Source organism: Anser anser, assembly GCF_964211835.1.
Source record: "Anser anser genome assembly, chromosome: 20".
Classification (NCBI taxonomy): Eukaryota; Metazoa; Chordata; class Aves; order Anseriformes; family Anatidae; genus Anser; species Anser anser.
In genome coordinates, this window is record NC_139741.1 from 5,685,900 (window position 1) to 5,701,477 (window position 15,578).

The 15,578-nt window shown below is 66.6% G+C and overlaps 2 protein-coding genes across 2 annotated transcripts in view; one reads left to right on the plus strand and one right to left on the minus strand.

Annotated features, from left to right (window-relative positions):
- Positions 1-15,513, minus strand: part of DPH1 (diphthamide biosynthesis 1) — a 17,849-nt gene extending 2,336 nt beyond the window's left edge. Inside the window, exons 1-8 of the mRNA XM_083806727.1 lie at positions 15,417-15,513; positions 14,247-14,399; positions 11,481-11,544; positions 4,856-4,977; positions 3,337-3,491; positions 2,656-2,777; positions 1,414-1,482; positions 542-698 (exon numbers count right to left, since the gene is read on the minus strand). Coding sequence (XP_083662853.1) covers positions 542-698; positions 1,414-1,482; positions 2,656-2,777; positions 3,337-3,491; positions 4,856-4,977; positions 11,481-11,544; positions 14,247-14,399; positions 15,417-15,471 — 897 coding nt within the window. The 5' untranslated portion in view covers positions 15,472-15,513. The remainder of the gene's footprint in view (positions 1-541; positions 699-1,413; positions 1,483-2,655; positions 2,778-3,336; positions 3,492-4,855; positions 4,978-11,480; positions 11,545-14,246; positions 14,400-15,416) is intronic.
- Positions 14,407-15,578, plus strand: part of RTN4RL1 (reticulon 4 receptor like 1) — a 31,598-nt gene continuing 30,426 nt past the window's right edge. Inside the window, exon 1 of the mRNA XM_083806722.1 lies at positions 14,407-14,912. The gene's annotated coding sequence lies outside the window, so the exon portion shown is untranslated. The remainder of the gene's footprint in view (positions 14,913-15,578) is intronic.

Genomic DNA, 15,578 nt, shown 5'->3' on the forward strand with positions numbered 1-15,578 from the left:
CAATGACAACAATCTGTTCTCGTTAGCGGCTGCCGGCCCCGGGATGCCCGCCTGCCGCAGGGCCAAAGGCTGCGGGAGGATGCGATGCCGGCCGTACCCTCCGGAGCCGCCATCCGTCGCCCCATTGCCCGTGCCCCCTGCCCACCGTGGGCACTTTGCCTTCCCCAAACCCCCCCCTGCCTGTATGGAGGACGCCCCCCCCCCCCCCACTTCGACTTTTTGGTTTTGCTCTCCTCGCCCGGCCGGGCCGCACGGACAAGTGAACCCGCTCGGGAGTTCATCCAATTAAAAGCAAACGAGGGAATTAATTGCCGAGCCGCTCATCCAGGGGGGTCTCCGCGGCTGGCCAGCTCTCCCCGGCGAGGGGAGCGTTTAATGAGCCCTCGGTCAGCCTCCCTCGTCTGCTGCTAATTGCCCTGCCCGCGCGGCTCCGGGGTGGATCGATGGCAGCGAGGGAGGTCGAGCCGGTCCCTCCCCTGCCCCGACCGTGCCCGTGTGTCCCCAGGGAGCCTGCGTGGCGATGAGGGGACCCCGCGGGTACCTGCAGGATGCGGGGGGAGCCCTGGCGCCCCAGGGTGCCCAGAATGAGCCCCCAGCAGCGGGCGCGGGCGGCGGTGCGGATGGCGTCCTGCCGGGCGCTGCGCATGCGCTCGTGGGCGTAGTGCTCCTGCGAGAAGACCTTGCTGTAGGGATCGTACCTGCGGAGCACACCCGCGCTCAGCCCTCAACTGGACGGGCTCACGTGCAGCCCCGCTGCCCCTCCTAATTAGCGCTAATTAGCTGCCGAAGCAATGCAGGGCCCGGCTGGCTCGTCAGGGCGCAGCACGGGGACGAGGGGCACAACGGGGCCGGGACCACGCTCCCGTCGCAGCCCCCAGCACCCGGTCCGGGCTCTGCTCCCCGCTCGGCTCCCCCCCCAACCTGGCTCATCAATTATGAAGATATCTTTGATTTGTTGCTTTGTTTGACGAGGAGAATTTTAATCAAATCCCACTCGGGTTTCGGCAGCTTCCCCAGCGCCATAAACCTGACGCGCGTCTCCCGTTAGTAACAAACGACCTACTAAGAAATTCAGATTTCACCAAATGGGCCCAGCCTTTCGCTCTTGATATTTCATCTGCTTTCAGCAGCCTCATCATCACGCTTTATGGCCTCTGCCTGCAGCAGCCGGGGAGTTTAATGGCTGCACCTCAAAGAGCTTTCACAGGTACTTGTCAAAATGTTTATATTCAGCCGGAGTAAATGGCTGGCGTTCATCTCACCCAGCGTGGCTCCCCTCTGCCCCTCACCTTCTCTGCCCCATGTCTCCGGGGTGGGCGACGGGGACAGCACCCACCTCTCGCCCACCCCTGGGTGCTGGGGGGATCGGGGTGCCCCCGCCACGGCGGGGATGGAGGCTGGGGGTGCCCCTACCTGTACGCGGGTATCCCCGGGTTGGCGATCATGATGGACTCCAGGTGGAAGCGGCCGTCACCCAAATACCTGCAGGAGAGGAGGGAGAGCTGCAGGAGGTGGGGGATGACAGCACCAGGCCAGCAATTCCCCAGCCCGTGGGGTGCGGAGGTGCTGGGCGGGCAGGGAGAGCCGCTCGCGGGGCGAAAAGGGGCGCCCACGCCGGCACGGAGCAGCAGAAGCAGCGCCCGGGAGCTGCTCCGTCTCTCCGGCTGGTTATAGACGTTGCTGCTTCCATTTCTAATCGGATTTCAAGTCAGCAATTACATTTCAAAGCCTTTCATTCAGCTGCCCTAATGGAGTGAGGGCTCGGAAAATGAATTCAGACGTAAAACTTGACTAGATTTTGCCCTTAATTGGAGAATGACATTTTGGAAGATCAAAGCTAATTTGTCTGCAAAAGTTAGCCCCAGAGACGGGCTAAAGAAGAAAATAACAAACGCGGGGAGGACGCGGGTACGCCGGCCACGAGCACCTGGGCGGGCAGCAGGTACCGTGGTGCAGCTCCACCGCAGCAGGACGGACCCGCTCACGCCGTGCGATGCCAACCCGGGTCCCAGCCCGCTCGTGGTGACCTTGGGGACAGCAGAAAAGGCATTGCCTCGCCGCCAGGTCCCCGCACGGGGCGAAGCCAGAGCCCTGCACCCGGTGGGTGAGATGGGGTTCGCCCCCCGCAGCCGGGCTCCCCCCAAGGGTGGGGTCCTTGTATTTATTTATTCCGCGGCGCGCTGTATTCACAGTACATTAAGCATTTCCATTACCTAAAATAATTAGGTGATAGGAAGCGAAGTGCTCCCTCTAATTTGCTGTCCTTAAATAAAATTAATGTTGCTGTGATGTTGGGCCCCGGCCATTTGTCTTTTCCAATTATCCGCCCGCCCTTCCATCTATTATCTATTCTGATATACGACTCAATTATTTCGGCCGCGCTACGAGCAGACGCCGCTCGGAGCAGCGCTGGGAGAGCCGGAGGGGCCCAGCCCAGCCCACGAGCGCCCCAGGCCAAGCTCTCCCCAAAAGTGCTGAGCCTGGGGAAAGCACCCCTGGGTTTGGGGAAGTGTGGGGATGGGGACGGGATTGGGGATGGGGACACGGGGGTGCTGTGCGCGGCTCCTGGAGCTCTGCCCCGCTGCGAGCGCTGCAGGGTCCTCGGGGACCGCGGGTACTCACGCGACGGCATCCTCGGGGACCCGGGGTACTCACACGATGGCATCCGTGTCCTGCGCCAGCCGGGGCGAGGTGCAGCCCAGGATCTCCCCGGGGGACAGCGGCTTGCACTGGGGCACACACACCCGGTACTGCGGGCGCAGCTCCTGCGCGGCCGCCTGCGGAGACACGGGGTCAGCGAGCGGGGACGAGCTGGGTGATGGACCCCAAATTCACACTGTGTCCAAGGCTGGTGGTCCTCAAGTTTCTGGGGACCCTGGGGGCACCCCAACCCCAACAGCCGCAGCGTGCCAGCCCCAAGGGCTGTGCCAATAGTTCTTGGGCACACGGCAGCGGCGCAGGGGAGCCGGTCAGCTCAGAGAGGGTATCGGCCCCGCGGAGCAGAGATGCTCGGCCGGGCTCGGCCAACATATCAATTAGAAGCCGAGGGAAAACGCTTAACGCTTCAACAGCCCCGTGTTTGGATAGACATGGCTCAAGAGGCTCATTCGTCTCCGCCCGCCCTGCCCAGCCGAGGAGCAGGCAGACGGAGCTGCCGGAGCTTCCCCCGCCGCTGCCGGCACTGCATCAAAATGCCAAGTGCTCCACCGCCTGCCCTGACATTTACAGAGCAGCTCCCGGGGGAGCCGGGGAGGGGGTGCCGCCATGAAACATTGATCAGAGTTATTATAAAGTACTCGATCAACGCTACGGCGGCTGCTCGGAGCCACAGCTCACCTGCACGGCCGACACGAACTGGATGGTGCTGACGAGGGCCAGGGAGGCGCCCGGGGCGAAGTTGAAGCGAAGGGTCTCGAGGAAATGGGACGTGTCGATCTTGATGTCCACGAACACGTAGAGCATCTTCAGCCCCTGCGTGGCGTCGATGGGAACTGGAAAGAGATGGAAGGGGGGGGGGGGGGGGGTGAGGACGGGCCGGGTGGGCTCCCCAGCCCCCTGCACCGCTGGCATCCCGGGCTGGGGGAGCACCCGCTCGTTTCTCTCCGGATAACGGCAGCCCAGGGGGATCAATGAACACAAATCTAATTACCCCCGGTGCTAAGAAGCCTGTGTCACCGCGATTAAGTGAATAATTAAAGTACACAGAGTCCGCATCGATCCGCAGCTCCGCGCTCACTTCCCATTTGGGTGCTCTTCACCTGATCACAATTAAGTGCAAATTACTCCCTCCCGCGGGGGCCCGGGGGGACGGGGAAGGCGGCTCCGTGCCACCGGGATGTGTCCCCACGAAGACCCACGGGGCTCCCTCGGGGATGGCTGCACCGAGAGCATCGTGGGCAGCCCGACAGGGGCCCCTTGGCGTGGTTAATTCACTAACAGCGGGCTGAAAACCGGGCCTTTTAAATTCCCCGTTACTGTGGTGGTAAAGCACCTAGAGCAGATATTTATCACCGCAAACCCTCACGCCGACGTGGCTTTCGGGACACAGCTCTCAACCGGGAAGTCAGTATTTCACAGGGAGCCCGGAGCCATCCTTCAAACCCTTCGCGCAGCCCCATAAAACGTCCCCCTTCCCCTGCCTGCCCTCGGGAAGGCCGCGAGGTGCCGGCAGCGCGGCGGCGGAGCCGAGCCCGCCGCTCGGCACGGCAATTCCGCCGATCCACCTTAAAACCCGGAGTGTCTTATTGTTATTTTTGGGCTGATTCCATCCTGGGTGGACTTCAAAGTTAGCAGCATCTGGGACAGCAGCGCAGTTTCCATGGCAACTGGATCCAGAGTACCGTCCGCCTGGGGAGCACGCAGCCTCCTCCTCCTCCCTTCCCCTTCCAGCCAGCGCTGCACCCACAAAGCCGCCTTCCCCGGCCCCTTCCCCGACCCCTTCCCCGGCCCTGGCCCCATCAGAGGCTCCTGGGCGAGCCCAGGGCACGGGGCTGCGATTTGGGCACCGCTGCAGCCAAGCAGGATGGAGCCGGGCGCTGCGGCACGGCGGGAGGGAAGAGGCTCCGCACGCCGTGCCGCTCCCAAAATCCTGCCGGCGGGCAGCGACCCAGCCAGCCCGGCCTCGGCCAACGCAGGCAGTGGAGGCCGGAGGACAGAAATCCCTTTGGAGAGGGATCCGAGCCCCGGGCTGAGTCTCCAAGCCTGGCGTTGAGCGTGGCCGGGCACCAGCTCGGCATGGCCACGTGCTTTCAGCCAGGCGCGATGGCACCGGCGGTGGCACAGCCTCCACTGTCCCCACTGCCTCGACCACAACCGGGCACAGCCACCACGCTCCCCAGGGCCGAACGTCACCTACTCAGGCAGCTGTGACCGTAGTGCACCAAGAAGTCAGCGCCCAGGGCCCGCGCCGTGTAGTCGTCCACGCAGCACGCGCCGTAGGTCACGTCGCCCATCACCACCGCCTCCGCCTCCGTGAACCTGCGGGGAGGCACGACGGCGGTGAGGGTGGCATCCTGATGGCACTGGCACGTCCCACGTCCTCCCCTCCCTGTGCCAGGGTCCCCGTCCCCAGCCCGGTTTGGTCCCCGCGGGCACGTGGCGCAACCGGGGGACCCCGCGCTGCCGTGGAGCCCCTCGCCGTGCGCCGCCGAGGACGAGCGTTGGCTACTCTCCGAGATGTCAACATGATTAAACTGGAGAGCGGTAATCCGCCTCTTCAATTGGGTAAAGCTGTTTGCAATTCAGCGGATTATCCGCTCATCAAATAAGACGCTGCCAGCTTCCTAATGCAGCGAGAGGGAAAGGAGCAGGGGGAGACCCGGCGCGGCTCAGTGTCACCGCTCCGGGGACCAGAGCCACCGGGACGGGCAGGCAGCCACCCCGGCACCCCGAGCCATGCCAGCACCACGGGAGAGGTGGCAGCGGGCTGGCAGAGCCACCGTCACCCCATGCCCGAGCTGGTCCACCCCATCCCGTGCCCGGCTGCATCTCCAGTGGGTGCCAGCTTGGAAAAGACGGGTGCCAGGTGCGCTCGGGGAGCAGCTGGTGCTTAGGTGGCACTTGGAGAGGGGTGGCACGGAGCGAGCTGGCACCGTCACCCGTCACCCGTGCCTGGCATCGCCGCCCCAGCCACCCGGGCACCCGCGTGCCGAGAGATAAAGCCGGGGCTCGCGCGTGATTTAAAGGAGCCACCTTTGTGGGTAGTTTATGGCACCATTTCAGGGGATTATTAGCTTGGCCGCGTTCCCGGGGAGCCGCCGTGGTGGTTTAATTATGAAAGCAGGTATCGCAGTGACAAAGCCCCGCGCCTGGAGGGGCCGCTTAAACCCGATGCTAATTCCTTATTTACACCGATGGCCGGGCCGTATCTCGGGCCTGGGCACCCCCGGCTCCTGCTTGGTGGCTTCTTACGAGGGCGACCCCGGTGCCGGCAGGGGCTCGGTGCCACTGCTGCGGGGCTCGGGGCCGGCAGAGGTGGGGGCCCCTGCGCAGCGTCACCTCCCTGCGGGTGCTGGCTGGGGGCCAGGGTCCCGCGCGCGCTCCTCCCCGAGCGCCAGGCAGGGAGCGTTACGTCGGCGGCAAGAATAGAAATGGTGGGCAGATCTGGGCAGATGGCAGAAGGTGGGGAAATGGCGGAGCGTGCTGGATATTAACAGCTCCGGCCCGTCGTCAGCGCCCCGGGGAGGGGGACAGGGCAGCGAGAGCATCCCCGCCAAGGGGACGGAGCCACTGCCACCCCTCAAATCCTGCAAGAATCAGGCACCGCCAGCTCTCCCTCCAGCACCCCAGGGGCTGGGGACAGCGGGAGGATGGACCTGAGCCCGCCAGCACCCAAAATCCCGCGGTCCCTCGCCGCCAGCACGGCCTGGATGGGAGGACGATGGCTGCACTGCCCCTACAGCGGTGCCACGGGGCTGGGGGCTGCCGGCGAAGCATCGAGAAAGCTCTCCCACCCCCCACCCCGCCCCGAGCCCCCAGCCCCCTTCTCTAATGAGAGGTGATGAGACGTACGTGAATCAGACTCCACACATCTCAGCAAAAGTGGAAAATTATTCAGCTCCTTAAGATTCAGGACGGGGAGGTCTGACTCAGAGCGGCAGCCAGCGCCGCTTAATTTTTTATAGATTAAAATGTATGCAAATTGGCCCGAACCCCAGAGAAAGTCCCTGGGGGTGAAGAGCGAGAAAGTGAAATAGCAACAGCGGAGGGAGGGGGCAGAGCCTGGCGGAGGCGCCCGGTGCCCCTGCCCGGTGCGCTGGGCTCGGCACGTGGCTCCTCGGAGAGGGTGCTGAGCCCCACGCGATGCGGGGAGCTGTCCTGCTCCAGGAGCTCGGAGAGGGGACCTGGGATGGACCCAGGACACCGCAGGATGATGCTGGGGAGGTGGGATGGGTGCAGGGAGCACCGCGGTGCCGGGGGGGGGACACGGGGCCAGCACGCGCCGGGGTGACCCGCGCCGGCTGGGCTGGACGCTCGAGCGGAGCGGCTGCAATCTCCCGAGACAAATCAAAGGCGAGCGCGGGGGCCTCCCCTTGATGTTTTAATCAGTTCGGTGTCACCGGAGCCTTTCATCAAACTACAGAGGAAGGAAACGTCAATTAGCAGCCACCTGCCTGCCACGGGGGCCGGCGAGCCGCTCGCCCACCGGTCCGGACCCGAGCGGCTGCGGCAGCGTCCTCGTGGGTGCCTCGTGTCCCCGCCGCCCGTCGTGGGGTCCCGGTGGCGTGTCAGGACACGGTGACAGGGCTGTCCCCAGCCGGCGCCGAGCCGTTCGCTCCAGCTGGGAGCTCATGAATATTGAAGACTAGGGGAGGTTATTCATCTTTTACGTCCCGCAAACCCCGTTCATTCTGAAAAACAGCCCGGCCTTAGCATTTTTCTCATCTCCCCTAATTCATTATCTCCTCTTTTAAACAGATGGCGCCCGAAATCCCATTTATAAAGTGCCACGCTCAGCACTGTCAGGATGCGCGCCCGGGCTCGGGTCCCGGCCCCGTGGCGGCGATGGGAGCACGCCCGGCCCCCTGACCCCGCTCTCCCGTGGCCGGCACAGGACGGAGGTGACAACAACCCTGGGACAAGCGTGGGGACCCCGTCCCCTCCTCCAGCCAGGCGCCAGCAGCCCTGGCTTCACCCTGCCTCACTTTTACCAGCAAAACTTTCCTGCCCGCGGGCCCAGCAGCCCCCAGCACGGGGCAGCCGGTCCCCAGCATCCCCTCCCGCTGCCTGCTGGCTCCCGGCCCCCCGGCAGATAAATGAGGGCGTTTGCTGCCGGCGGCAGCGCGGTGCCCCCTGACACCGCGTGAGCGATGCCGCTCTGACCCGCAGCCCATCAATCTGCTCCGCTCGCCGCGGCGGAGGGGACCTGGCCACGGCGCATCCATCTCACCCGGCCGCCGGCCACGCAGCCCTCAGTGGAAAAGAGAAGGAGGGGACCAGGCTGGGAGCCCCCCGTCCTGGCATTTCGGGGCTTATAGAGACGCTGCAGCACCCATGGGTGCCCGTGTCCCGCTGGGGATGGGGACACGGAGCGAGCTGCTCCGTGCCCGCGGGCTCCCATCTCAGCCCTCCGCCGTCCCGGGCCACGGAGCGCAGCCCCGGCCCGGAACAACGCGTTTAATTAGCGGAGAAGCCCATCACCGAGCCGCATTATCAGGCTCCCAACTTCATTAGCGCGGGAAGGCTGCACATAATTAAAATAATGAGTTTGCAATTTTACTGCAAACGGCTCTGGAAGAGCACCGCTGCAGCTGGGGAATTACCGCCCGCGCGCGGCCCCGCCGAGCGCCCGCAAGTGGGTCAGGCCGGCGAGGCATGCGCGTCCCCGGGGTCCCCGACGGCCAGGTCCCCGTCCTGGTCCCGTCCCACTTGGGGACGTGGCCGGTCCCTGCCCTACCAGGCAGCCTGCGTCCCGAGGTGCACCCCAGCCCCATGTTTTGCTGGCCTGGAGGCTGGGAAAACCCCAAACGAGACAAAGCAAGGTCCCAGAGCAGGGTGGTGGCAAGGCCACCGTGGTTTCCTGCGCCCCGTTGGTGCCTGTCCCCTCTGTGGCAGCTTCCCTGTGGCCGTGCCATGGGGCCGCCCCTCGGTGCCAGCTCCCCGGGGACACAGGGACACGGGACGGGCACCACGGTGGGGTGACATTGGCACGGCCTGGCCCCAAGGAGGTGGCAGCCCCGTGCACAGCCCCTGCCCCGTCCTCCCTACGGCCCGGGCGAGGCTTTAAACGTCTCCGCTCAAGTGAGAACTCCATTCTCCCTAATGATGCCGCTGTGCACTTAATGACGGTGATTAAATCCCCCCCGCGCACCACGCCGCTTCTGCTGAAAGGACGAAGGGAGAGAGGAGAGGGCAACGAGACGGCGGCCGAGGCCGGATCCTGCGCCGCGCTGACACCCCCAGAGGCTCCTTCGGGGCTTTCTGGCGATGCCACCGGCTTCGTCACGCCGCTCAGCGCCACGTCGCAGAGCCGCCTGGCCGGGGCACCCGGTGCCCCCATGCTGGCACCCACCAGGAGGGGACGGCACGTGCGGCACCCAGGGGCTCCTCCGTCCTCGCTATCTCTGCCGCCGGCTGCAGCGGGGCCTTTCAAGCCGTGCCAGCGCTGCCGGCTGCTCCGGGCACCCCGGCCAGGATGCGGCCCCAGGGCAAGGGAGGTTGGGGGGGGGTCAGAACCGTGCCAACAGCGCTCGCCCGGCCCCGCGCCACCCCCGATTAGCAGGAGCCGCTCGCCCTGCCGCCGGGTGGGGAGACAGAGGGATTAGCAGCTGCGGAACCTGACAGCCGACTTTATTAACAAGGAATCAAAAGCCCAGCTGAGAGCCCAGCTGATCCGCCTGCTCCAGCCCCGGCGGGGGTGGGGGGGCGGGGGGAGAAGGGGTCCGCTCCCGCAGACCCCCCCACATCAATCCTAAGCCCTCGGCGTGGGGCGCACCGCTGCTGCCACCTCCCCGGCACGGTGGGCTGGGGGCTGCCCCCAACTCCCGAGCTGCCGTCCAGGCTCTCCCCACGCGCATCTCCCCCCGTCCTGCCGCCCCCCACGTGTGTCGTTCCCCCCCCCACCCCCCCCGGCACGAGCTCCCCTCCGCCGAATTACATCAGCTGCCAGAAACGGAGCCAATTTGGAAGTCGCCGCCGGAGCGTCGTGATGCGGCTCCGGCAGCCCGCGGCCCCGCCAGCTCAGCGGCCCGCGGGCGGCAGCGAGACCCCCGCCCCGCCGAGGGCTGGCGACCGGCCCCGCGGCCCCCCCCCCCCATCCCGCTCGGAGGTAACGCCAACCCTATTAACGCTAATTAACGGGGCCTCACGCCGGTCGATGCTGTCAGCGTCCTTATTTCAAAGGCACCACGCTAAGCACCCGAAGCCTTTCGGCGAGGCTCCGGCTTCAGCCAAGCGCCCGGCGAGAGGCAGCGCGATGCTGGGGTGCGCAGGGTGGGCACGGGCTGGGGACCCCAACCCACAGCCCCCTGCCCTTGTCCCCACTTGTCCTTGCCCTCATCCCCCCCCAAATATTTGTGTATTTTGCCAAAAGCAGCTCCAGCAGCCGGGAGAAATATTAGGGGAGCGGCAGCAGGCATGGCTCCGGCTGAGCAGGAGCGCTGTGGGACAGGCACCGCTGTCCCCACGCCGCGGCAGATGCCACCCGGGGCCAGCAGCACCCAGATCCCGTCCCCAGCCTCACCATGGCCACGGCCGGAGCTGCACCGATTCCCGTCACGTCGCAGCCACGCGGCTCCTGGGCAACGAGAGGGGCCGGTGGGCGCAGCGGCCAGCCGTGATTCCACATTAATGCCCGCGATGAATATTAACAGCGGGCGGAGGCAGGCTCTAACGAGGCCACCCGCCGGCCCACGCCTCACCCGCAGCAATTTAACCCGGTCCCAGGAGCGCGGGGACACGGCTGGGCTTGCTCCCGACCCCGCGTCCTCCGGATGGCAGCGCCAGCGCCCGGCGCGGCCTCGTGTCCCCGAGCCGGAGGACGGCTGTCACCCGGCGTCCCCAGCACGGGACCGGGCGCTGCGGCGTCCCCAGGGCAGCAGCAAGGGCAGGATCCGACCACCCCCGGCAGGGAAGGCGAGGCCCTTGGGGATGCTGCACCCCGGGAAGCGGGGCTTAAGGTCTCACTCAGATGAAAGAGCCCCTTAATCCGCCGCCTTTGAAGCCGGAGACATGAAAGCGGCTGGGTGCCAAAGCCGGAGAGGAGGCAGCGCCGCTTAAAGGGACAGGCCCACGCGGTGCCGCCCGCCCCCCCCCGCGTCCCTTCGGTCCCCCGCAGCCACCCCCCCGCACCCCACGCCCGTCCCGTCCCCCGCGCCCGTCCCCCGCGCCCCACACTTGCCTCCTGCCCGCTCCCACCCTCCCGCTGCTCCCTCGCCCAGCCCTAACGCGGGGCTGCGGCAGCTCCCCCCCCCCCGCCCCGGGGACACGGTGACAAAGCTGGGACACATCCCGGGACAAAGCGAGGGGCTTGGGGGGACAGCCACAGCAGGGTGAGGGGTGGGACAGGACGGGTGACAAGATTTCGGGCGATTTCTGCCGGGTGCCTGAACCCACCGCCACAGCGCCGAGCTCCTCGGTCCCCCTTCGTTCCCACCTCCTGCTTCCACCGAGGGAAAAAAAAAAATCAGGAGGGCTGGGGCCGAGAGCTGCCTGCGGTCACCTCCTGTAGGGACACGGCCTCCGGGCTGTCACCTCTTCAGCGGCACCGCAGGGAGCCGAGCTGCCGGGGGACGGGGACAGGTCCCTGCCACCCACATCCAGGGGACATCCCCGCGAGGGCACCCGGCCGTGCTCGCACCGCAGAGGTCACCGCCACCCTGCGGCTCCGCAAGCAGACGGCGGGGACGTGTGAATCCAGAAGGGACCGCGCGGGCGCTGGGAGGGTGGCGTGGCCGTGCCGTCCCCGTCCCCAAAGTGCCGGGAGGCTGCGGCGGAGGTGGGAGCCCCTGGCGCCCTCCCCGGGGCGCGCAGCTGGGTCTTACCGCTCGATGATGTCTGCGATGGTGCAGGCGAACATGAGGAGCCCCTCCGGCATCTGCAGGGCCACTGCAAGAGAAACAAACACCCGCGGTTACCCCGGTGCTCCCAAGCAGGGACCGGCCCCGTCGCGCACCCACGGCAGGATCCGACCCCTTTGGGCTTCCCCCAAACCGACAGAAATTGGGCAAAAGGACGGCGGAAAGCGGCGGCGTGGCACAGATCCCCGAGGCCCCGGCCGTGGTGCTGGCTCTGCCTGCCCGCGCCCATCCTGAGCGAGCGCATCTCGTCCCTTTCTGAACCCGCTGACACTTCTGCTCTGCCCGGCTTCCCGCAGTAACGAGCTCGAGGTTTTAATTATGTGCTGCACGGGGAAAGGTACTTTCTTCTGTTTATTTTAAACCTGCTCCTAATAATGTAAACGTGCGCCCCTGGCTCTCCTGCTGCAAGGAAGAGGGAATAATCATCCCCTATTCAGCCTCCCCGCACCACTCACAACTCCACAGCCCTCTCTCATGTCCCCCTTCGGTCGGCTCTCTTCCAGCTAAAGGATCTAAATCTGTTTCATCTCCCATTGTACAGAAGCTCTTCGAAACCTTTGATCGTCCTCGCGGCCCTTCTCCACACCTCCCCTCGCTGCCTCGCTCCCCGTTTTGAGAGGGTGGCCGGCGACGCAGGCAGCTTTGTGCGTAGCACGCGTTTATTCATAGCAGGGCGATGTTTCCCGTTTTGTTCTCTCCTCGCGGCTCGGAACAATCCCTCTGCCTCGCGCGTGGCCGCGAAGCCGGCCAGGAACTCAGCCTCTCGCTTCGGTGCCCGGCCCTATTAATCCCCTCGTCGTTTCACCTCCCGATCCGGCTAATATCCCAGCAATATTTACCCACACGGCCTCTGCAAATCCCTTTCCGACGGAGATCCCCAGGCTGCCGAGCCAAAACCCCGTGGCAAACGCGGAGCTATTTAAAGCCCTGCCCCCAAATCGGGCTAATCTCACCCCGGCTCCAACCTGTGGGGCACTGGGAAAGCTCCGGGGGGGCTCTGCCAGTCCGAGGCTGCGCAGGCACCTGGTGCCCCCACTATCCCCAGCACACCTGGGACCATCTGGGGCTGCCTCCACCCCACTACCACCAGCTTTTGGAGGGCAGAGCCTTACGGAGCAGTGCTGGAGGTCCGAAAACAGTGGGAACGGGGGACGGCGATGCTGCTGGGGTGCCACAGCCGGGCACGAGCCCACCACAGGGCCAGAGCCCCCCCTCCCCTCCCCACACCCCGGGATGCTCCCAGCTCCTCAACCAGCTTCGCCCCCGCCGGGGACAAGGGGGTGACAAGGGGGTGACAAGGGGGTGACACGGTGGCTCCCAGCCCCGTGTCGGGCAGGGCTGGCACCAACCCCGCGTTCCCCCAGCAACGCGGCCCCGGCTGGGCTCGGCACAGGCGGCTTTTGAAAATCCCAGCATGGCTGGCTGGCTGATGGGCTCCGCTCCCAGCTCCGCGGACTAAATCCCAACCGCATATTTACATTTAATTAGGAGGTGCCAACAAGCAGCAAAACGCGGCAGCGGGAGCCGCGGGAGCTGTGGCAACGAGGCCGGGCAGCCCTGCCCTGTACCGGGAGCCGCGGGGACGGCGACGTGCCCGCGGCCACCGTGCCACGAGGGACACGGGGGTGCGGTGTCCCCCCGTGATGCCCAGCAGCTCGGTGGCAGCTGGCGAGGCTCCCGAGAGGACGCGGGGCTTGAAAAATCAGGGATGCAGGTGGCACCGGGTGAGGGAGGACCCCCAGCACCCCTTCGGGGGCCACCACGGAGCCTCCCCACCCACCGTGGGCCACGGCCGCCCCCCGGGATCCAGGAGCGAGGATGAGGCTGGGGCTCAGCGCCGTGCCAGGGAGGCGCAGGGAGAGCATCGCAGAGCTGGCCGGCAGCCCAGCCGCGTCTGCGGAGCTGACAGCTCCGCGCAGCTCCACCTGTCCTGTTCGATGCAATTCCAGCCTGGCGATACAGGTCTATTAACCCGGCACCGGGGCACGGGCGGCTCCATGAGGCACCCGCGCACGGGGGCTGCCCCAGCACCGTGGGTCCCCAGCGGGTGTCCTCTCCTGTCCTGTCCCGTCCCATCCTGTCCATCCTGTCCTGTTCCATCCCATCCCATCCCAACTTGGTCCCATCCATCCCAACCCATCCCGTCCCATCCATCCCATCCCATCTCATCCATCCTGTACTGTCCCAACCCATCTCATCCATCCCGTCCTATCCCATCACGTCTATCCCATCCCGTCCCATCCCACCCATCCTGTCCTGTCCCATCCCGTCCCATCCCACCCATCCTGCCCTGTCCCATCCTGTCCCATCCCATCCATCCTGTCCTGTCCCATCCCGTCCCATCTCATCCATCCTGTCCTGTCCCAACCCACCCCACCCATCCCATCCCATCCATCCTGTCCTGTTCCATCCCATCCCAACCATCCTGTTCCGTCCTGTTCCATCCCATCCCATCCATCCTGTCCTGTTCCATCCCATCCCAACCATCCTGTTCCGTCCTGTTCCATCCCATCCCAACCATCCTGTCCTGTTCCATCCCATCCCAACCATCCTGTCCTGTCCTGTTCCATCCTGTCCCATCCCATCCCGTTTCATCCATCCTGTCCTGTGCCAACCTGTCCCATCCATCCCATCCCACCCCAACCCATCCCTTTCCATCCATCCCATCCCATCCATCCCATCCCGTCCCATCCCATCCCGTCCCACCCCACCCATCCCATCCCCGCTCACCCTTCTTGGCCCCCGCCTGCCGGATCCTCCAGACGGTTTTGGGGATCTCGAAGTTGTAGTTCGCGGGCAGGGCCCCCGCCGCCTCCCGCAGCTCGGGGTCGCTCAGCAGCTCCTCGGGGACCTGCGTCGCCGCCCGCCGCGCCGCGGCTCGGCCTGCGGGAGGGAACGGGGCATGCAACGGGGGGTGGCCGGGGTGGGGACACCACGTCCCGGGGGGGCACCGGGCAGCCCCGTGACACCCCCGGGGCTGGGTCCGAGCCCCCGTTAGCGGCCAGATTTCAGCTCAGGTCAACGATATTAATTATTTTAGGGCGGGGGGCACGTTTTACGCCCCCAAAGCACCACACCGTGCCTTGGCGTGACCCCAAAACAAACCGGGGGTTCCCCTGCCCGGTACCGGCCACCCGACGGCGACCGAACCGGACCCGTCCCGTTGTGGGGAGCCCCCCCCCGCACCCCTTTTTCCCCCCCCTACCCCCCCCCCCCCGCCGGTACCGGCAGCAGCCGCCGCCCCCGCAGCTCGGCGGAGTCAGAGCGCGGCGGGGGAGTGACAGCACGGGATTATTCACCGCCGCCAGCCCCGGCGAGCGTCACCCGGCACCGGCACCGTGAGCCACCGACCCCTCCGCACGGCCCACGGCACAGCCGGGACGGCCCCCGGGAGGGGTGTGTGTGTGGGGGGGGGGGTGTGCTCCCGCCACCGGCACCCAAAATACCCCAAATACCGGGGGGGGGGGCGGGGGGGACCGGGGGATGAGCCCCGGTGTGCCGGTACGGAGCCGGGCGGTCTCACGGTGCGGCAGGGAAGCGGCCCCGGGAGGCTGAACCGGGCCGCGGTTCCGAGCCGTTTTCGCAGAGCACGATCCCAAGCCGGTATCCCCCGGAGCACCGGCTCTGAGGGCCGGTAACCAGGCCCGGTAGAGGCTGCCGGTACCGTCCCGGTTGAGCTCGGTCCCCCCCCGGGCACCGGGAGGTGAGGCCCAGAACCGTCGCGGCTCCGCGGTTCCGACCCGTTTTGGCAGAGCACAACCCCAACCCGGTATCCCCCCCCGGTGCACCGGCTCTGCGCCCGGTAACCGGGCCCGGTAGAGGCTGCCGGTACCGTCCCGGTTGTGCCCGGTCCCCCCCGTCCCGTCCGGCCCCGCTCGGCCCCGTCCGGCCCCGTCCCACCTGCGGCAGCCGCGGGCCTCGTGGCCGCGCACCGGAGGCTCCCCGGGGCCGCCATGGCGCGGGGGCAGGCGGCGGCGGCAGGCGGCGGCAGCCGAGCCCCGAGCGGGCGGCGCGGCCAGGCCAGAGCAGCCGCCGGCCGCCGCATCGAGCCCGGCGGAGCGC